This window comes from Cheilinus undulatus, linkage group 24, assembly GCF_018320785.1.
Source record: "Cheilinus undulatus linkage group 24, ASM1832078v1, whole genome shotgun sequence".
Lineage (NCBI taxonomy): Eukaryota > Metazoa > Chordata > Actinopteri > Labriformes > Labridae > Cheilinus > Cheilinus undulatus.
The window spans coordinates 23,581,449-23,605,048 of NC_054888.1; the positions used below are offsets into that span (position 1 = coordinate 23,581,449).

The 23,600-nt window shown below is 39.4% G+C and overlaps 1 protein-coding gene across 2 annotated transcripts in view; it reads left to right on the plus strand.

Moving 5' to 3' along the window:
- The window catches only part of LOC121506453 (rho GTPase-activating protein 6-like), a 127,842-nt gene that overhangs the window by 46,698 nt on the left and 57,544 nt on the right, over nt 1–23,600 (plus strand). The window contains exon 1 of one of the 2 annotated variants that reach the window (XM_041782271.1): nt 12,719–13,251. The exons of the other annotated variant lie outside the window; for it this stretch is intronic. Coding sequence (XP_041638205.1) covers nt 13,210–13,251 — 42 coding nt within the window. The 5' untranslated portion in view covers nt 12,719–13,209. Of the gene's footprint in view, nt 1–12,718; nt 13,252–23,600 lie in introns of those variants that run through there. 2 annotated transcript variants of the gene reach the window in all.

Sequence of the window (23,600 nt, forward strand, 5' to 3'; positions counted from 1 at the left end):
CTGGAGGAACTTGGAGGTCATAGGTTAAAATTAAAGGGCAGAGGGCCTCGTGTTCATCCTTTGCTTGTGAGCATCATATTTCAAGAAGGTTTTGAGATTTTTTTTCTACTTCTGCAAAAATGTCCACAAAGATTTTAGTGTTCATAAATCTAAGGTGAAGGCAATTGGGCCTTATGTTTCTGCCTTGTTGTGAACACAATATCTCAAGTTTATTTTGGGAAATTTCTTCTATTATTGCGCAAATACACATTGTGGTTCAAGGATGAACTAGAGTTTGGAGGTCATTCCAGACACAGGTGTCTTTATACTACAATCACCTGAGAAACATTCAATGTACTATTGTATCTTTTGCAGGGGTAAGGTGTCCTGATTCTTGTTGGAACAGGGGATGATGTAAAGTGCGAGCCCTTCAAATAGAGAGGCCTACTTCAAACCAAGAGTTTGGGAAATCTTTCTTGCGAATATTTAGCAAGATGGCTGCTCGAACGTCAAAAGATATGTAGTAGTTTCTCGTAAATGAGGGTTGAACATCATGCCACCCATGCACCATCTAATATATTAATTCAAAGATGTTTCGATGCTCAAAAGCTTAAAAAACTGCTCCTTGTAGAAATATTCAATAACATTGTTCTCTGTATATCCGGAACTTGAAAGGTCGTCCCATAACAAGTAGGGGTAGAAGTAAAAGTAGGAGCAGACATTGGGGAAGGAGCTCAAACATCCAGAGCTGTATTGGAGTAGAAACCATGCTCCTTCCAATTGAAAATAAACAGATCAGGCGGTTGATCAGGATGCCTCCAGGTTGGAGGTCTTCCAGCAAGTCAGGGTAGATCCAAGACTTGCCAGAAGGACTCATCTGGCCTTGGAATGCCTCAGAATCCTGGATGGATGGAGGTCGAAGAGGTCAGCATGTAGACATATTGGTCTGAGTAAAAACTCCACCCAGCTTTACACCGGGATTCTCGGGGACAAAACTGCCAACCAACCAGTCCTTCAAACAAGCTGACCAGAGCAGCTGGCAGGGAAATGGATGGATGTTTAGAAGGTTGAAGGTCACCTCAGCACACTAAAACACAAGCAGACGGACAGACAGACAGATAAACATACACAGAGATGAGGCTGACTGCTATGACAAAAGTGGATTTCTTTCCTTTCTTTGGGATGACGTCATTCAGGGTCGGGTGATGAAAACTCACGGGCTCGGTGTGGTATGCATGCTGACATGTGCACACATTGAGAAACACATGCTGTTCCACATTTGTCTTGTGTGCATCATGTTCTTTATCCTCATTTAAACTCTACTTTTAATAAGCACCAGCATCTGTATTTGACTTTCTAAAGTGCCTGGTTTAGCTAAATTAACTCCTGGAATTTTACAGGAGGGGGACACAGATTTCTAGAAAGTAATGTCATTAAATAAAATATGTAAGGTAAAATAAGTGATGTATAAATTTTCCCCCCTTTTGAAGTGACTGAAAAATTAATTAGTATTCCTGGCTACCATTACACCATGAAGACAAAAGAACACTCCGGCAACTCAGACAAAAAGGTTTATCGGACAGTATGTTTTGCAGATACCAAACACTGCACATCACCACAAACACACTATTCCCACTGTGGAGCATAGTGGTGGCAGCATCATCCCTGGGGATGCTTCTTGGCATCCAACCCTGGAAGGCTTGTAAAGGTAGAGGGTAAAATTACACGCAGTGCTGTGATTGCAGCCAAAGGTGACTCTACTCAACTTTCTGGGTTCCCCTACTTGAATATACCCTGTAAGAACATACTAACAGGTACACTGAGGTACGTCTCCATCCACGACTTTGACTTATTTCTGCGTATCAAGCCAGATTACATCAACAAGAACAGATTTACAACAGCTATGGTAACTCTCAAAGGACATAAATCAGAAGGCACATAACAAACAGAACCGTCTGTTCTCCAGACTTTGAGCCGCGAGCGGGAAAAGTGATGTCTGGAAGTACTTTGAAAGATGACAATAACACGTGGATCACAGGGTTCAATGTTGAACCACATGGGCTTAAAACTCAAGGAGAAATCCTCAGATGGACAACAGGAAGTGTCAGATCACATCATTGCATCACACATCACATCATCAGCACATGCTGGGATGATACCAGAGCAGGGAAGAATAATCTGGAAATATATCCTCACATTAAATTTTCAGAAAGGAGGCGGCTTCAGTGAGTTGATGGTGTTTGTAGAGCCAGAGTAAAAGCCAAAAACCACAACAAAACAACAGCTACAAGAATGGAAAAGATGAGGAAAGAGCAGCAGAAACGAGCGCTGATATGCAACGTGTCATGGACAGATTTCTCCACACAGTCACATTTCACTACTAGATATTTAGCTGCAGCTCCAGTTCATCATTCAGAGAGGACTTCAGTCTGGTTTTAGAGCAGGTCACAGCACTGAGATGGCCCTCTTCAAGGTGGCCAATGATCTGCTTTCAGCTGCAAAAGGTTTGGTTTAAACCAAAGTCCCTCTCTCTGCAAATTTTATCTTCTCTACATTAGCTTCTCATTAGTTTCCATTAGAATTGATTTGCTTTAAAGCAGGTAAGGTCTGGCTCCAAGCTATATATCCAAACTTTTAACTCCCTATGAGCCAGTCTTAGATCCTTGGGTGGGGACCCCTTGGTCATTCCAAATTTGAAGCTTAAACTAAAGGTGGGGCCCCCTGGTCATTCAAAAGTCGAGGCTTCAAACAGAAGGTGATGGGGAAGGGGCCCCCTGGTCATTCCAAAGTTGAGGCTTAAACTAAAGGTGATCAAGTGGGACCCCCTGGTCATTCCATAGTTGAGGCTTAAACTAAAGGTGATGGGGTAGGGGCCTCTGGTCATTCCATAGTTGAGGCTTAAAACTAAAGGTGATCAGGTGGGGCCCCCTGGTCATTCAAAAGTTGAGGCTTAAACTAAAGTTGATTGGGTGGGGGCCCCTGGTCATTCCAAAGTCGAGGCTTAAACTAAAGGTGATCAAGTGGGACCCCCTGGTCATTCCATAGTTGAGGCTTAAACTAAAGGTGATGGGGTAGGGGCCCCCTGGTCATTCCATAGTTGAGATGTAAACTAAAGGCGATGGGGTAGGGGCCCCTGGTCATTCAAAAGTCGAAGCTTAAACTAAGGGTGATGGGGTGGGGGCCCCTAGTCATTCCAAAGTTGAGACTTTAACTAAAGGTGATCTAGCATTTTCCATCAGGACTCTTCAACTTTGGAATAACCCACCTGAGAAGATACGGTGTGCAGAATCAGTTGCCTCTTTTGAAGTTCAGTCATCCTATTTGGTTTTACTTGCTCACAGATTTTTACCTTCCTTGTAGAATATTCCATTTCCTCTTTTACTTGCTTTGATTCCCTGTTTACCTGAATTCATTTCATTGCTCAGTAGGGCTGACTGTTTGTCTCCTAAACAGCTCTTAACTTGGGAACAGTTTGGCTTTTTTAATGTGGATTAAATAACGGCAAAGCAAAGAGGAAAGGAAACTGGCACTCAAACAGGAGCTAGCTCTAGCGGCTAACATAACAGAGCTGTTTTGTTGCACAGGCTCATTCATGATCACTTGGGCACTTCCCCCAAAAGATTTATATTGTTAATACTACATCACTGTTTCAATTAAAAGCATGTTTGACTTTATTTTTATAGAACTTATTTTATCTTTATTTTCACCTTTACCACATTTTACTGTTATTGTTTTAATCTCTTGTTGTATTCATTCCTCTGTGTTTCTCTTTTAATCGCCTTTATCTTCTTAATTTTTGATGGTGCAACAAGCTTTATGCTATAAAGGAGGTAGCTTGGGTGGAGGAGGTTCAGCTTTGCCAGCAGCGGTGGTGTGGTGCATCAGCATTAATACAAGCAGGGATTAGTAGGAAGTATTTAAGCATGCCGCTGTGTTGAGAGAAAGAGCTGTGATTGGCTGTGGGAGCGCTGAGGCTACAATTGGGATCAGCTGATCCCAGCTACTTTTAATGCTTGGCTTAATCTATCATCACTAAAGTTATTCAATCATAACAATGGATTTTATGGCAGAAAATGGAATAATGAGGAAGCACAATGGCACTTGTCAACCACTCATCTTCCTCATGCTTGTTGTGCTTGTTTCATATTGCATGTAGAAATCTCCCCTTTTTAAATGTCCCCTCCTGCTATTTTTCAATCTTCAGCGTTCCGTGGTAGCCCTGAGGTCAGGGCGAAGCGTTTCCACAGCAGAGCAGTCGTGACCTGCCAGCAGCTTTAAGCATGCTCTAATGGAGGTGGTATGGAGATGAAAGCCATATAGAAACGCTGGGCTGCAACCCAAAATTCCTTCCTTACATCCCCGCCTCACTCCTCTCTGTCTATTGGCCCTCAGGACAGTATGGAGATTTAGGACAAATGGCTCAGCCTGTTGATGGAAGCGCCCAGATTGAATCCAGACCCACGCTGTCGTCACTACGTGTGTTTTGTTTTTGGAGCACGCTGAGTGATCAGATTGTCTAAAAACATCTCTACTCTAGGGGGAAATTGCATCGTACACCCTTAGAAAGCGAATTTTTAAATATTTGTTTGCGTCTCCTGTATTTACCCCGTACGTGATCACACATCGACTCTCACACTCACATTCCCCAGTTGTGAGGTCATCCCCCGGAGCTGCTTTGTGCTGCTCCTGCTGTAAATTTGTTTATGTGTGCCCAGTTTTTTACCACAGGCCATCCTGTGAAAAAGGGGTCAAAGCTCATCGTGTGAAAGAAAGAGCGATAAAACACTTTGACAACAAGCTAATAAGCATGAAAACATGAGATCCAGTCATGATTCAGCCCTCAGTTCTCACATATTTGGGATTTTTTTTGTTCTAATTTATAGATTTTTATCAGCTTTTCATGATGAGGTAACCGCTAAAACTGGCTCAAACACATATAATACAGGATTATTGAAACATTTTATTAGCTTCACAGTACCTCCCTGCATTTTCTCTGCGCTGACCTGTTAACTCCCCTGAAATTTCTGGCAGAGAAATCCATAAAAGTGAAGAATCTGCAGGAATAAATTATTTTGAGATGCTATTAAATCCAGGCCTTGAGAGTCATAAGTCAGGCCAACACTCAGACGAGGCTGTGCCTCCAAATATTTCAGCATTATTTTAAAATGTGCAGGATGATAAGCTTGGACTGAGAAACTTTAAATACTTAAAGTAGGTGTGTAATGCTTTCAAAATGGTCCACCTGTGGATTAAGCACATTAGGATGGTAATTGTTGTTCATACAGTATGATTCATTCTGTTTGGAATGTTTTTTTACTTTCCCAAACTTATTTGGGATAAGTAAGACTGGATCGATCTAAAACCCTGTTCTTTTCTGAACAGGAAGAAGTTTTCACAATAAGATGATGTGAGAAATGACAACTATGAAATCATAAATCCACACTCTGATCTTCTGAAGGGGGACTGCAAGGATTTAATGAGGCCAAACATGAACAAAATGTCTTTGTAAGATGTCTTCAAAAATCATTAAGATTCCCAAAATAAAGATAATAAAAAACTTCCTGAAGTTTAAGAGAAATTACCAAAACAATACGGGGAAATTCCAAAATGTTCTAAAATATATAGCAGACAGAAAATATAGAAAAGCATTTAAATTAAAAAAAAAATAAAATCCAAAAATATACATGAATATTCCTGAAGATTTCAGAGCAAATTCGGAACGCTTTAAAGCAAATTTCCACAAATGCCATAAAATGAAAAAAAAAAAAAAAAAAAAAAAAAAAATATATATATATATATATATATATATATATACATATATATATATAAAAGTCCAGCCATGAAAATGTCCAAGTAAACTGCCAAATGATTCTGAGAAAATTACAAAATTTTCAAGCTACGTCCCAAACTTTTCAAAGGGAATTCTTTTAAAAAAGCACATTCCCATAAAATGTCATGAAAATGTCTAAGAAACCCCCTCCAAATTTCTGAACAAATTCCTGAACTTTTCCCAGAATTTTCACTAAAAGAAAATAAAATCCAAAGCAAAAAATTCTAAGTGAATTTACCACACTGTTCCACGATGATTCCAAAAATGTTTAAGCTAATTCTAAAACTTTTCCAATAATTTACAGAAAAAAGTCTGAAGCAAAAATTTCCAAGCACATTCCCAGACAAGCCATGATAATTTCCAAGTATATTTCCTTAACTGTTCAATTAACAAATAACTTAAAAATTAAAATGATTATTAAAAAAAAAAGAAAAAAAAAAAAAACTTGTCCTGTGAATTTTTAAGGAAAATTCTAGCTCATTCCCCAGAAATGCAAAGAGAATGTCTAAGTAAATCCCACAACATTTCTGACCAAATTCTCAAACTTTTCCTAGAATTAAAAAGAAGTCAAGAATTAAAGCCATCTCTGAGCATATTCCCAAACAAGCCATGAAAGTTTTCCAAGTATATTTCCTTAACCGTTCAAAAATAAGTCCAAAATTTTCAAGGTCAATTAGAAACTTTTTAACTTTGATGAAGCCATGCATGAGTATGTTGTTTTCTACTGTTGTTAGGTCAAATTCATCTGTTTTTCCTTCTGTATCAAGTGACAAGAATAAATCAGTCAGTTTCAATCATAAACTAGGGCTGCAAGCAGCACTGAAGGGCGCACGTCAGGGTGTGGGCCATCGGCCCCTGTGTTGTTATCGTGGGGTGTAAGCAAACTCATGCAGTGAGTTACTTGCCAACTTTCAGTTGAAATAATTAAGAAACTCCTGGTGACCACAGACTCATTCCACCTTAGAGGGATAGTTGGAAACCCCACAATATATCTGGTGCAGTAACAAGGCAATCTAATGTGGACTTTCAAAATAGAAGCCTTTAAAAGTTTAAGTTTGTGCTCCAATAATGTCGCTGCTCTATGGTAAAAACTCACCAAGAGCACAGCTTTGGGTCTCAAGGTTGTCTACTTTGAGTAAAAAAATTCTGGAGTCAATCAGATTAAAGCCCTCGGATGGGTTCGTTCAAATGCGTAAAATGTCCGCCAGTGAAAAACGCCAAAAAATGCCAAATTTTGACCTTTTGGCGTCTGTAGTTCGGTTCCTGTACATTTAAGAGGATGGTCATAACAGAGTTTTTTTTTCATCTCATCATGATACATATGTGTACCAATTTTTGTGCACGTAGGTATTACCCATGGCCCTATCAGATGGTTATTTCTTGTGGGGGACAACTTTTGAGGAAAAAACTGGACTTTTTACATATACTGAGGCCCTGAAAATGGGCCTTGAATTGCCTGAATTCTTTGAACAAACGAAATCCAATAGAGTCCTTGTCGACCCTTGGTCGGTGCTCAGGCTCTAATAAAGTTGTCTCTGGTTGAGTTTCCGTTTGCATGGCTCAAAGCGTCTTAGTGTTGAATGTACACTGATCAGTGCAGTTCCCTCTTGTGACCACAGGGTGGCAGACAAAGTAGCAGTGAATAAGCAGAATGTGGAGCTGTGGTGTAAGAACAGGCGGAACTGTTTCCTGTTACAGTCAGGAGGAAATGTCGTAAATAAACGGTTCTGGCTAGTTGCAGAAATTCTCTTTACTTACAGCATATTTGATATTTTCAGGTTTGATGCCAGAGGCGGAGATCTTGCTCAGCTCAATCCCCTTGTACTGATTACAGCATTAATCAAAGTGCATTCTGGGAATGGATCACAGATGTTCTGTATCTTTCTAAGAATGATCATCTTTGACAGACTCAGGCTCAGTGACATACAAACATGCTTTCTAGGAGCTAAAAATAGACTCCACAGAGGTGAATGATGGCATCAGAAATCATAGAAAGCACTCTGCATGTTGTCAGTTCATATTTCACTGCAGCTTTTTATGAAGTAAGTGCCGGATTACATATTGAGGAGAGCTATTCCAACTGGCATTCCTTGTTTTGAATTATTAAGAGGCAAATTCTTGACCCTTCGTTCGGTCCGGCGTCCTCAGGGAGCGAGGCGAGGCGTTGCATGTGATGCAACACACGCAAACACTTTGATCCCAGCCTTGCAACATCTATTCTGTGAGTGTTTATTAAACAGATCGAAGGCCCTGCAGGATTTTTCTCTGTCATTTACTGGATTGTCTTAAAGCACTTTAACAGAATACTTTCCACTCTGCCGAGTGATTTCACAACTCAGGCATCCCGCCTCTGGACGGAGGCTGCAGCACCTCCTGCACTCAGCGATGTAAACATTCGCCTTTTATTTTGCAGCCTGTCTTAACCATACAGTGCTAGAATTATAGGCTGGCCTCATGTGTTCCCTGTAAATATAAAGATGTGCATTTGTAGGAAGTGATGTAAGCAGTGTGGCGCCAAAGCAGTCCTATTTTACTGTTTTCTGACTGAATGTACACATGAGGGATGATTTTAACCTTCAACAACATTAAATCCGCTTCTTTCTGCCAGTTCCAACACGCATGTAAAATCGCTCATCCATACATCGTCTGTCTTCCCTCCCTCTCCCACAGGCTCAGTGTTTTGTGTGTGAGCCACGGTCACCCAGGGACCATTCAAACACCATTTTAGGAGACAATGGGCTCCTCCTACACAGCCATAAAACACAGCGTCTAACCTTACCGCTGAACTTCAGTCTGTGTTTTCATGGGGAAAAATGTCAGAGTTTACGTCCTCTCCTCTCTTCTACAGAGCCGATGAAAATATTCACCCCCTTTACCCTTTTACTGATTTCATCAATCAACCATGGTTTATAGAACTTGGCTAAAATGTAAAATAAAATAAGAGAAGACATAAATATTTACCTTCTTTAAAATGACTGACCTAATTCGACAGTATTCTTGGCTACCATTACACCACAACAATAAAAGAACACTGCAAGGAACTCAGAGAAAAGGTTATTGAAAAGTAACAGAACAGGCCTGCACACACTTATTTTTGACAAAACACCTACAAATGTAAAAACTCTCCATAACAGAGACGGCGTATCTGGGTCACTGTAGAAAAAAATGATAATAGAAAGGATCTGCTCATTTTTTAAGGAAAAAAAAAACCTCTCAAGTTTAAAAACTCATTAATCCAGAAGATTTTCACTTATTGTTTTGACTTGTAAATGTACATGAACCAAAACTTTATATTTTTGAGATAACAAAATCTAAATGTTGAAAATCCAGCCACTGTTTCCAGTTTGTTTTTTAATTTTTTACCTTGCAATGCTGTAAATTTACAATTTAAAAAGCTTGATTTTTTATTTTAATGCCTAAATTTGAGACTTTTTAAACCTAGATATTTTAAGGTTTTTCTTATAAATTTCAGACTTTCTAAACTCTAAAATTTTGAGTTTTTCCTCACAATTTCAGATTTCTATACTCTGAAATTTTGACTTTTTCCTCCTAAATTTACAACTCTCTGAACTCTGGAAATTTTGACTTTTCCTCAAAAATTAACAGCTTTCTAAACTCAGAAATTTTGACTTTTTCCTCATAAAGTTACAACTTTCTAAACTCTGAAACTTTCAGTTTTTCCTAAAAAATTTACAAACATTCTAAACCCTGAAATTTTGACTTTTTCCTCAAAAATTTATGACTTTCTAAACTCTGAAATTTTGACTTTTTCCCAAAAAATTACAACTTTCTAAACTCTGAAATTTTGACTTTTTCCTGAAAAATTTATGACTCTCTATACTCTGAAATGTTGAATTTTTCCTCATAAAGTTACGACTTTCTTAACTCTGAAATTTTCAGTTTTTCCTAAAAAATTTACAACTTTCTAAACTCTGAAATTTTGAGTTTTTCCTCATAAAGTTACGACTTTCTAAACTCTGAAATTTTGACTTTTTCCTCATAAAAGTTACGACTTTCTAAACTCTGAAATTTTCAGTTTTTCCTAAAAAATTTACGACTCTCTATACTCTGAAATTTTGACTTTTTCCCTTATAAATTGTAGACTTTTTAAATGCTGATATTCTGAGTTATTCTCCAAAATTTATGACTTTCTAAACTCTGAAATTTTGACTTTTTCCTAAAAAATTACAACTTTCTAAACTCTGAAATTTTGATTTTTTCCTGAAAAATTTATGACTCTCTATACTCTGAAATTTTGAATTTTTCCTCATAAAGTTACGACTTTCTTAACTCTGAAATTTTCAGTTTTTCCTAAAAAATTTACAACTTTCTAAACTCTGAAATTTTGAGTTTTTCCTCATAAAGTTACGACTTTCTAAACTCTGAAATTTTGACTTTTTCCTCATAAAAGTTACGACTTTCTAAACTCTGAAATTTTCAGTTTTTCCTAAAAAATTTACGACTCTCTATACTCTGAAATTTTGACTTTTTCCCTTATAAATTGTAGACTTTTTAAATGCTGATATTCTGAGTTATTCTCCAAAATTTATGACTTTCTAAACTCTGAAATTTTGACTTTTTCCTAAAAAATTACAACTTTCTAAACTCTGAAATTTTGATTTTTTCCTGAAAAATTTATGACTCTCTATACTCTGAAATTTTGAATTTTTCCTCATAAAGTTACGACTTTCTTAACTCTGAAATTTTCAGTTTTTCCTAAAAAATTTACAACTTTCTAAACTCTGAAATTTTGAGTTTTTCCTCATAAAGTTACGACTTTCTAAACTCTGAAATTTTGACTTTTTCCTCATAAAAGTTACGACTTTCTAAACTCTGAAATTTTCAGTTTTTCCTAAAAAATTTACGACTCTCTATACTCTGAAATTTTGACTTTTCCCTTATAAATTGTAGACTTTTTAAATGCTGATATTCTGAGTTATTCTCCAAAATTTACGACTTTCTAGACTCTGAAATTTTGACTTTTTCCTAAAAAATTTACAACTTTTTAAACTCTGAAATTTTGACTTTTCCCTTATAAATTGTAGACTTTTAAATGCTGAGATTCTGAGTTTTTCCTCCAAAATTTACGACTCTCTAAACTCTGAAATTTTGACTTTTTCCCCCAAAATTTATGACTCTCTATACTCTGAAATTTTGACTTTTCCCTTATAAATTTTAGACTTTTTAAATGCTGAGATTCTGAGTTTTTCTTCAACAATGTATGTCTTTCTAATCTCTGAATTTTTTTGTTTTTTTCTCATACATTTTACGACTTTTTAAACTGAAGTTTTGAGTTTTCCCTTCTAAATTTTTAAACTTTTTAAACTCTAAAGTTCTGAAGTTGTCTTGTAAACACAGACTTTATAATCTAAAAAAATGTGCTTAAATTTTCCCTCTTTGCTAAATAATTAATAGAAACTCTTTTTTTCAATCATTTAGGGTGGTCTTGATACACTGTCATACATTATGTTGCTTATCATGATTTTAAAAATATGTGTACATCTAATTTTGTCAACGTCAGAGCAGACAGGATCCCTGTGCCCCCCTGTGAAATCTTTTGCACCCCCGTAGTGGTTCCCGGACCCCAGGTTGGGAACCGCTGCAGTAAAGATCACATGGACTTTTACAACCCTGCTGGTTTTCATGATACCTGTGTGACAGCCACTCTAATCACTGCAGAGGCAGTCTGCAGCATTGTATCTGTTATCTCCACATATTTAAAGTCCCTCTTTACGTCTCTGCATTCCTTAAATGTCTACAGCTCTATCTGATAAGGAGCTCTCTGTCTTCCTCCACTTATTAACTTCCTAGCTGTTAAAATATTTAGAAAAACACTGCCAGTGTGTTTCGCCACAAAGACAACACTTGTGTTTGGCATTCTTTTATGAAGCAGTGTCTTTTCGCACAGATTGCCTAATTCTGGTTCCACATTAAGTATGACACAAACTCCCACAGTCCCCTCTTTTATTAAGCATCTGCAATGGCCTTTCATGAATGCCTTAAGCACATATTTGAGAAGGGGCGGCGCTCATAAAATTAAATTACAACAGATTTTTATGATGCAAGCAAGCCATCAAAGTTGTGGGGCTGCGGATGTCTCAGTTAGTTCTCTTTGCTGTGATTTATTTTCTCCAGTGATTAGGCCAACAGTGAGATATTTGCCATATCTTCAAAATAACTTCCCAGTGGCTAACATAATCGGGATTGTTACTGGCTGGACTACAATGGATGCTTTTGGAGAGGACAGCAGCAGTTTGGCTTCTGAAACCACTGAAAGAGGGATATTTTTCATTATTATGCAAGGAAAAGCATGCAAATTGTTTATCTCTTTAATTTAAATCAACCTCAGTGACCTGTAAGTCATTCTGCACTGCACCAAAAACTGTCCCTAAACCAACCCTCCCTATCTGGAGCGTCCCAATCTTATCGGCTGTTCTCCATTGTGGGTCACAGAAAACAGAGAGCAGCTACAAAGCCTCTTCCTCAGCTCGTCCTCCGCCTTCGGTGCCCCACCCCTCCCCCTTTGTCTCAGCTTGGCTCAGCCTTTCAGTGTCAAATACCTTGTGCTTAAATATCAGGCTAAAATGGAATAAATGCTTCAAACGTGCTGAGACCAGGGTGAACGAATGGGTTTTTAGTGAGTTAAGGATGATATAATCAGTCAAGGTTAATGTTAGTCATTCTTAATGCTGCTGTAAAGCAGAGAAACAGCATGCAGATGGATCAGAATGAGGCAAAAGAGTCTTTTTAAAATTTTATTTAGGATATAAATTCATGTAGAAGCCCTGAAAGGCATCAAATGTTGCCAATCTTCCTTTATCTGGGGCTTTTAATTTGAAAGGACACTACCATTCATGTTCACTTTAAACTCTTAAAAATGTATCTGCTATGTTCAGCGTGATTAATGGAATATTTAAAAACTGGTTTAATGCGCAAAACTCTTATACTTTTGTGTTTTTTATGTGAAAAACAACCCTCAACAGAGCTAGTTTTATTTTGAAGGTCCAAACCGGAAGTCCCCAGTCGTAGCGCAGTCCTCTTGACGGCCACTCTCCCTCTGCCTCGACTCGCTTGGTTCAGCATCCGTCTTCACCAGCAGTCCTCGGAGCGCGCGGTATGGATCCGTTACGCATTACGCACCGTGGTGTCCTCCCTGGCACAGACGCCTTCCTGACACGCGCTTCTGGCAACAACTCCTAAAAGAAGCAGTGAAAAGGAGGCTGATTGTGGTAAAGTAGAAGGCAGGAGAGATTCCTGGAGACTTCTTTTATCAGAGGCTCTGCATCGACGCGCGCAGACTTGTACTTTTTTTTTTTTGGAGTTACTTTTTTTCCAAAAGGACATAATTTGTTGCTTGTGCGTATTTTTGCTTGTTTTTATGTGGATACTCAGTCCGGACGATGGGAGACTCCGTGTTCATTGACAGGCAGAACTCCTACCTTGTGAGTACTCCGTTTATTGGCTCTTAATGACTTTAAAGGACTCGGATGCATCTTCTGAGGGAACACGTGCGCGTGTGGGGTGTTTATGTGCATGCGCGTTCACGCGTGAGACACAGAAGCAGACAGATGTTAATTTCCTGCATTAGGGCGACTTTAAGAGAGTTTGCAGACAAAACTGAGCTCCTCTGTCTCACCGTAGAACTCAGATTAGGCTTCAAAAGCAGTGCTGGATAGATCCAGTCAGATATCAGCTGATTTAGCTGTCAGATTTTGAATATATGAATTAAAACAACTCTAACTTATTATGTAATCCTTAGTATTGGCATCTGAAATGTCAAAGACACTGTCTGACACAGATAGCTGACTCTTATGTGGGCAATGTGGGTCCAAACATACATGAAAAACTTACTGTGGCAAGTTCTACCATCAGGCACAAGCAGGTTAGTCCAGGAGCCTTGTGCAAAGAAGTCCCTGAGGAGAACTAGTCCCTCACAGAGCCCTGAAGAGTCTTCATATCAAAGCAGAGTCTGTTTATAAAGAATCATTCAGACACAAAGCAGTCAAAGATCTCTGCAGCAAGGCTGCACATATGGAGGGTAAAGTGGGAACGTTCCGGGGCTCATCAAAGGTTAGCAAAGATGTGGCATATCACACATTTCAATAATGATAACCAAATGTTTTATTTAAGCTAAATATTTAACATGAAAGAGACAGAACTGAGCATGCAGATATTAGCTCAGAAAAAAAGTTAGCTGAACCGGCAGGTATGAGCACTTCTACTGATATGAACAACCAATATATGACCTGTAGATATCAGCTAATATCAGCAGTATCAGCTGTAAACATCTGCCTTTAACAGTCCTAAATATCCGCCTGTATAGGCTGTTAATATTGGCTGGTATCAGCTGTAAATATCTGCCTGTATTGGATGCAATAAATGGCCAATATCAGAAGTAAAAATAATTATTAACTGGCTTTATAAATTAGCCTTTATTTGCTGTAAACACCTGCCTTTGTTGACTTAATATTGGCTGATATCAGCTGCCAGTATCGGCCGATATTGGCTGCAAAAATAATAACTTTTTGGCTATAAATATCAGCCTGTATTGACCGTAAATATCTGCCAGGAACATCAGTATACATCGTTCTTTATTGGCTCTGTATATAGGCCTTTGTCAATTTGAATTATCTGCATGTATAGGCTGTTAATATTGGCTGATATCAGCTGTAAATATCTGCCTATATTGACTGTGAATATCTGCCAACATCAGCAGTAAATATAGTTCTTTAGTGGCTCTATATTTTTGTCTTTATCAACTATAAATATCTGCCTTTATTAGTCGTAGATATCAGCCATAATCAGCTGTCAATATCTGCCTTTACTGGCTATAAATACCAGCCTATCTTGACTATTAATATTGGCCTATATTGGCCACAACAATCGTTCTTAATTGGCTATAAATATCAGCCAATGTCAGCAGTAAATGTAGTTCTTTATTGGCTCTATATGTTGGTCTTTATTGGCTGAAAATATCACTTTTTATTGGCTTAAAATATTGGCTTATCTTGACTGTAAATATCGGCCAATGTCAGCTGTAAATAAGTTCTTTATTGGCTCTATATATTGGCCTTTATAGACTATAAACATTTGCCTTTATTGGCTTAAAATATGGGCTCTAATACACTGTGAATATCCACCTTTATTGGCTGTAAATACCAGCCTATCTTGACTATTAATATTGGCCTATATTGGCTGCAACTATTATTCTTTATTGGCGATAAATATCAGCCAATGTCAGCAGTAAATGTAGTTTTTTATTGGCTCTATATATTGGCCTTTATTGGCTGTAAATATCACTTTTTAATGGCTTAAAATATTGGCTTATATTGACTGTAAATATTGATAAAACCAGCAGTAAATATAGTTCTTTATTGGCTCTTTATATTGGCCTTCATCCGCTGTCAATATCAGCCTTTTTCAATTCTAAATATCCTCCTATGTTGCTGTAAATACCAGCCTATGCTGGCTTTAAATATCTGCCTTTATTGGCTGTTAATATCGGCCTTTATCAATTCTCAATATCCACCTATATAGGCTGTTAATATTGGCTTGTATAATCTGTAAATATCAGCCTTTATAAGCTGTTAATATCCTCCTATATCAGCAATAAATATCAGCCTATATGGACTGTATCAGCTATGATAATGCTATTTATTTGTCAGTATCAGTTTTGATTAAAATGAATTTCTCCTTATTGACATGTCAGGTATCAGCAACAGTCCAAATGGTCCAAAGTTTTTTTTGGTTTTATTTTGGTTTTAAGTAATCGTCGAGTAATGCCAGAACTCCTGGACAGCAAATTCATGACAGGATCTGCAACAGACTTTATCCAGACAGAAGCAAAAGCTGATTGGACCAGAAGCAGGAGGCCAACGTTAGCCAGGGGGGCTAGTGCAAATGCTGCTAATGTGCATGCATTATCAATGCTCGACAAATTGAAAGAATGGCTTGGTGGATTTGTGTGTGCATGGCATGGGGAGGATTATGCCTAAAAAGCAGCATCAGAGAGATTTACTGACAATTATCAGCTTCATTGGCATTTTAATCCTCAATAAATGTAAAATATAAGACTTAAAAGAAAGCCAATTAATCACCAAACTGTGAGTATTCTCCATTCAGTTGTCTGCAATGCTGAAATTTGACTCTCAGGCGGGAAAAGTGGGCCTCAGCATGCAAAAAACTTCCTGTGATGGATGATTAAAGTGACATGTGGTGCATAGAGCATGCACTCACATATGCACACAAGACCACACATGTTTCCTGGTTAGAAGAGAATCTTCAGCAACAGGAACCTGCAGCAGACAAAGTCAGAGTTCTGACAATGTAACCTAAGCTGGGTGCAGACATGAGGGCAAAACACAGGTAAGGGTCAAGGCTGAGAGGACAGCATTCATGAGAACTCTTTAAAATAAGGGCATCAGCGTTTCTCTGCTCCTGTTTATTTCTGAGTGAGATTAGAGCCGAGGCGCGAGGAAGCGACAGGTTTCTGGCAGAACAGGTTCATTCAAATGTGGGAACTCTGTTGGTTTGTGCAGCAGAGACGATTTTAAACAAGCACACATGCTAGCGTTTTATCATCTGTGTTTCCATCCCTCCCCCCTCCTCCCTCCTCCCCTACAGCGGTGAGGAATCCTCCGCCGACTGCTCCAGCGGTCTGTCTGCTCTTTATGAGCAATGTTTCTGTGGCTGGGAGTCCTTGTAAAAGCTGCGAGCATTGATTAGAAAACAATACAGCTTTCCTTGGCTCGCATTGCAGTGAGCTGCGGTCGTGAATTTTGTGTGAAAGGCGGTCGCTGCATGGCCCACAGTTGTGGTGTCATCTAACAACAGTAGACCAGGCTTCAGTGACCAAACTTCTCTCCTGTACAGATTCAAATGCATGGTAGCTTTATTGCTGAGAGCAGGAATAGACGGAACATTTATATCCTTATTGTCGGGGCTGAGCTCTCCACATAGACGTAAGGAGTCAGTTAAGGTTGTTCAGTTGTGGTTTCTAACTGGTGCCACCCAGGGGAGGTACTGCAGCTAGGTCCAATTCTAAGGACACATGGGGCAGACTATAAAAACAGCAGAGGGATTTAATAGCCCACTTGGCTTGGGATTGCCCCCAAATCCCAAAAGACTAGCCGAGGACGCAACGGGGTAAAAGGGCACGAGGAAAACTTGGGCAATACTGACTGATGCTTGAGAGTGGTGATGAAATTTGAATGCAATCAGATGTTTGGTATGAGAGCTGCACATACTTCCTGTCAAATTGGAGAGATATTGAAATGCTCGCCATTGCCATTCTTTAATGAAACATACCTGTGTTGTGGCCACTTATTGAGGTCTTTCTTTTAAAATCACAGCTCAATAGGTTAAGCACATGAAGAGTAATGAAGATATCACCTCGTTGTGTCACTTCCTGTTGCCAGTAGGGGGCGCAATGATGAGATGTTTACATGTGAGCATGCTCAGTGTGATGCCGTTGTCTCACAAAAGAGAGCAAAATATCACAGAATCATGTTAACCACTGTTGCAATAGGTTAAAGCCATTTAGCACCAGCAAAAAATGTCTTATTTTGAAATTTAGATGAAGCTGTTGGACTTCCTGTTGGAATTTGAGTAGGGCTCAAAGAGGTTTTTTTGTAGGTCTTATGATGACTCATATGCAGACCAAAAATCAGAAGTCTTGGCTAAATGGTGTGCAGGGGCTGAATATTTTTTAGGAAATTTAAAAAAAATGACAGGCGTAAATGTCCATTTGCCAGAAGGGGGCGCTGTGACAAATCAATGATATTGCGGATGTATTCAGGATCAATATGTGATCATCCCTGTGAAGTGTGGTCATGATTGGCATAAAGATTATAAAGTTATAGGGCATTATTGGTGTATTTTCAATGCAAAAATCTACAGAAAAGTAGTTTAAGTTTGGGGTCTGGTCGTGGCCCTGCCCTATGGTGAAAACTAACAGTTTGTACTGCTTTAGATCTTCAGGATGTCTAGTATGAGCAAGAAAAGTCTGGAGTCAATCGGATGAAATCCCTTGGAGTAGTTTGTCAAAAACATTCACTTGTGAATTGCCCAAAAATGCTAAAATCTGACCTTTAGCTGTTTGTATTGCACTCCCTGTAGCTGCTGGAGGATAACCTTAAGAGACTTTTCTTTTTGTCTAATCATGATGCACATGCGTACGGATTTTCATGCACGTAGCTCTTACCCGTCCCCTGTCTTGTGTTTGGGGAGGCCCCTGCTTGGTGGACTTCCACCAAAATACCAAAATTCCACTGGGGGACAATTTTCTGTAAAGTTTGCTGAGCTTTTGAGCATGTTAAAGCCTCCTATTTAGCGATTCTTCTGACAGATAAATGATGCATACTGATACAATAGGGTCCTCGTCAACCCTAGGTCAGTGCTTAGGCCGTATTGATTTTAAAATACAAGTATATGAGATAGAAAGTCGAAACCATGACTATAAAGGTCAGGATATAAAGAGACTTAGGCTGTGAATATCGACTGTTGATTTCGGCCATATACACTGATAAACGCTTGTTAGGTTAATGGGTGACTAAATTGCCCGTAGGTGTGAGTGTGCCTGGTTGTTTGTCTCTGTATGTCAGCGCTGTGATTTCCTGGTGACCAGTCCAGCCTCTCACCATGACAGCTGGAATAGGCTCCAGCCCCCGTGACCCTGAGAGGGAAAAGCGGTGCAGAAAATGGATGGATGGACAGTTGGTTTAAAAATCAATTAAAACATCCATAAGGTGAAAAGTTTTTATGGGAATGGTAGCAGAGAGGGAATGACAGAGTTATTACTTTATTTAGAACCTGAAAGTCAGCCTTCAGCTGCAAAAGCTCAATCATTTTAACTTTTTCTGCATCTTACTCTACAAATCTGATTAGATTTTATTATTGAGTATCAATGCAGTTCCACTATTTCACCGTTTTACATGTCAGTTTAAATACAACGCTTCATAGCTGGTAGTACTATTGCAGGAAGTCAAACAGGCTTAAAGTGCTTGTCCAGATGAAACAGTCAGGCTTGAATCCAAACCTTAAAACGTTATCTTTTATTGGGCTTAAATGGGGTTAAATACAGAAAAGCCAACTGGCTGTCAGCAGAAAATGACACTTAACACTGAAGCAATCAAGGAAATGACATCCGAGTAAAAGGCTGCTGCCTGGTTTGACTTGCTCTACATTTCATAAGCAGGATGTAAATTTAAACCCGAGTGCACCGTCTCTGCCAGGCTGTAAAAGAAAACAGAGTTTGCATTGGAAAATGTGTCTAAACAGAGGTCTACTTCTCGAAAGCTTTATAAGGAAAGAAATTCATTCAGACAGCATCTAGCCATTTAAAATATATCCGATCTTTCCCCAGGAAAGCTGAAACCGCTGCTTTATTAGAAAAAACAGCAGGTACCGGGTCAGAGTTACGTCCTGATAATGCATCACAATTGGAGATGAAGCCAGGCTGCTGTTTGCTGTCCTATAAATCCTCGACACTCGGATGAACTTCTTATGAGAACGCAGTAAAAATATGACGAAGGCAGGGTTTCAGGGAGGATTAGGATGGTCGACAAATGGCAGAAAAACATCTCCGCACCTTGTGTTTCCCTGTGTGTAAATGAGTAATCCCTGCCAGAGGAGTTGAACATTTGTTCTACTGGAAGTGACGGGGATGTATTCTGTTTATGGTGTCAAGATGTGGTATTAATGGAACACCATCTGTGAGAACACAACAACAGACTGGACAATCTCTCAGCTTCTGTTGTGGAAGGAACCTTGGAGAAGATTACAGGTTTATGTGGATTATAAGAATGATAGTATGGCAGTCTTCTAGCCGTCAAAAGTAAGAGTTGTTCAATCTAAAGGTAGTAAAACAGCCAAGAGGAACAAGAAAAATGGTTTATCAGAGAAAAACAAGAGCAAGTCTCTCTACGTCTAGATCTCTTTGCTCTTTTTGTTCCTGTTTCAGACGTCTCTGGAGGACCAAACTTGTCACCATACCAGACTTTGCTATATTTTTTAGTAGGCTGGAAATGGCTGTAAGTGAAATAGGGATCACCTGAGTGCAAGTAATTGTAATATATAGACACCTGTGTCTGGAAGATCCAGCCCCTGGTTAATCAGCATTCCTGGCAACCATTACACCATGAAGACAAAACAACAACTCAGAGAAAAGTTTAGTGAAAAGTAGAAGTCAGGGGTTAAGCCAAGACCCTGAAGTTCCCTCAAGAGTTCCATCAAATCTATTATCAAGAAATGGAAGGAATATGGCGCATGTGTATATCTGCCAAGACCAGGCCATCTAAGAAGGATACTAGTGAGAGACGCCATCAAGACCAAGCTTCAGCAGCTGAGATGGGAGAGACTCTGCAGACAACAACTGTTGGCCGGGTTCTTCACCAGTCAGAGCTTTATGGGAGAGTGGCAAAGAGAAAGACACCGTTGAAGAAATCTCAGATTCAATCTGGACTAGAGTTCACCAAAAAGCATGTGGGAGACTCCATGTATAAGAGGAAGTGTTCTTTGGTTGGATGAGACCATAATGGAGCTTTTATGATGTTGGACAAGATGCCAAACATACCATCACTACTGTGAAGCACGGTGGTGGCAGCATCATGCTGTAGGGGCGCTTCTAATCAGCTGGAACTGTCACTTATTGACTTACATATCTGTATTTCATTGACATTACTTGGTAGAAATCTGTTTCCACTTAAACTTTAAAGAATATTTTTGTGAAAAAAAAAACAAATCAAATTGACCGTGACTGATTTATAAGGTCTGTAAAAGGGTAAAATATCCAAGGGGCACTGTGCATGTCAGTAAAATCAACTCTAGCCCTATAAGAACTGTGCCAGTTGTTTGTGGATTGTGGGTGCTTTTGTCTAAAGTCAAAGGTCATGTGCACAGTGAAGTAATGCTGTCAGGATGACAACAGAGATGAATGAACAAGGATGTTCAAGAACAGGAACGTGACGTGAGTGAGCTCATCCTGGAGAGGAGCCAGCCGGCGCCACTTCTGCTGATAGTCAAATAGACATTGTCTTGAATGCTTGTGCTTGTGCAGACTCTACAGTTTGTCAGCATCATGGTCGGCTATTATTCAAATGCAGCATGTATTTGGATAGAAATGATCAGGGATTGATTTAACACTAGACTGGATTGAAGATGCACCCTTGCTCTGGACAAGGAGCGACACAAAGAGCACTGATGAAATGATTGATTACCCTCCCTCACTATCTCTCTTTGTCTTTCCTCACTAACCAAACAAAGATGCTGCCGCTTCCTCGAGCCTCCCTGACCCTCGTCAGTCCGCTACCTGTTCAGACAAGCTCCAGATTCTAAAACGCTGGTTTTTCTCGTCATTGCCCTTTACCGCTTTGCTCCACTTTTCTTTTTCCTTATAACTGAGAGCAAATATTGTATAACACACTGTCCTCTCCTTACCTGCTCATGTGTGACCTGGTTCCATTGTAGGAGGTGTGTTTGTTTTATGTCTCTGCCGCTCCCAGAGCAAACAGCTCGGGCAGGAAAATCCACACAGCCCTCAGGCATACTGAAAATTAAAATAAGCTTTCGCCAAATGAGGGGTTTTACAGTTTCGAGAGCAAAACAAAGGACTTGAAAGAAAGTGTACCACTCCTTTCATGTGCATGAGCCTGTTTGTGTGTGGAGATTGGACGGTATTGGCCGTGCATGTGGGTTCTTAGTCAGCAGCACAGCGGGTTTATTTACATTGATGACAAGTTTTCCTAAGCACACTCTGACCCAGAAGGAGAACTCTGCAGGAGTGGACATTTTGTCCTCAGGAGTGACGATACGAAGAATGCACACGGACTGAATGAATGTCTACATTTAAAGAGCGCTTTTACTCCAAATTTGGAGAGATACAGGATGTTAGGGTACTGGTGGAGCAGCCGTCCTCTGGTCAAATATTCGATGGAAATGTTAGCTGCAATTTGCAACTGGTTTCATTTGTCAGAAATATGGAGAATTTAAATAATTGTGCACAAAATCCTCAAATATCCCAGTTCTGCATGCACGTTCCAACTATCATCTTTGCCCATGAGCTTTGGGTAGTCATGATACCAGATTATCAAACTTTTACATGATTTATCAAGTGACTGTGATTCAGTTTTAATGCCCTGTTAACAAAGATAAAAGTCCTACAAAGCCACTTTGAGGTAGCTTCTTGTTTTTAATTGCTAATTGGGTATGTTGCCAATGTTTTTGTACAACTTGGATAGTTTTTCAGGAGTCTTCTTGCAGGATTGGAGGGTAAATAGTAAATTACCCTCTACCTTTACAAGCTTTACAAGTCCACTTACGGCTGCTGAGAAGCATCCCTACAGCATGATGCTGCCACCACCGTTCTTCACAGTGGGGATGGTGTGTTTATGGTGATGTTCAGTGTTTGGCATATTCTCTGATAGACAAAAAAAGCCCAATTTCGGTCTCATCAGACCAAAGATATTTCCTCCACTTGACCATGGAGTCTCCCACAGGGATGGATGGATTTAACCGAACTCTAGGGGATGTTCAGGGCCTTGGCTTAACCCCTGACTTGTACTTTTCAATGACCTTTTCTCTGAGTTGCTTGGGGTGTTCTTTTGTCTTCCTGGTGTAATGGTAGCCAGGAATACTGATCAACCACTGGACCTGAAAAAAAATGGTAGAAGGCGGCAAAACTTGCATATTAAATGGTGAAAAGTGGGTAATAAGTGGCAAAAGTTGATTTAAAGTGATATCTTTGGGGAAAAAAAGTGGTGAAAAAGTTAAAAAGGGGCAAAATTTAAATTCTAGTGATATGGGTGGGGGAAAAAGTGGTGAAAAGCGGTTATAAAGTGGCAAAAGTTGATTTATAGTGATATGGGTTGAGGAAAAAGTGGTGAAAAGTGTTTAAAAAGTGGCAAAACTTAATCTATAATGATATGGGTGGGAAAAAGTGCTGAAAAGGCAGAAACAAAAGTGTCAGAATTTAATTTATAGCGATATGGGTGGGGAAAAAAAGTGGTGAAAAGGAGTTAAAAGGGGCAAAATTTAAATTTTAGTGATATGGGTGGGACATAAAGTGGTGAAAAGCAGTTAAAAAATGGCAAAAGTTGATTTCTATTGATATGGGTGGGGGAAAAAAGTGGTGAAAAACAGTTAAAAAGTGGCAAAATGTGATTTCTAGTGATATGGGTGGGGAAAAAAGGGGTGAAAAGCAGTTAAAAAGTTGCAACATTTTATTTGTAGTGATATGGGTGGGAAAAAAGTGGTCAAAATGGGCTGAAATGTGTCAAAAAAGTTGTTAAGAGAGCTTAAAAGATGCACAAGTTAACAACTTCAACATTCGATCAGATTCACATTCACATTCACAGATTCATATCAAATGGGGAGGGCCTGTTCTCTGGGTTTGTCAGGGTCCCAGTCAATTCTTCAGAGTAGTCATAGGTGTCTTGTTTGACTCTCTCACTAGTGTCCTTCTTGCACGCTCAGTCAGTTTGTGAAGACGGCCTGATCTAGGCAGATTTACACATGTGCCATACTCCTTCCATTTCTTCATGATGGATCTAACTGAACTATGGGGGATGTTCAGGGCCTTGGCTTAACCCCTGACTTCTACTTTCCAATAAGCTTGTCTCTGAGTTGCTTGGAGTGGTCTTTTGTTTTCATGGTGTAATGGTAGCCAGGAATACCGATTAACCAGTGACTGGACCTCCCAGACACAGCTGAACCCTGCTGTCACCACAACCCAGGCATAAGAGGTTGGATGGATCCCATAGTACCGAGGCTTAGGTGATAACTGAATGAACAGGTA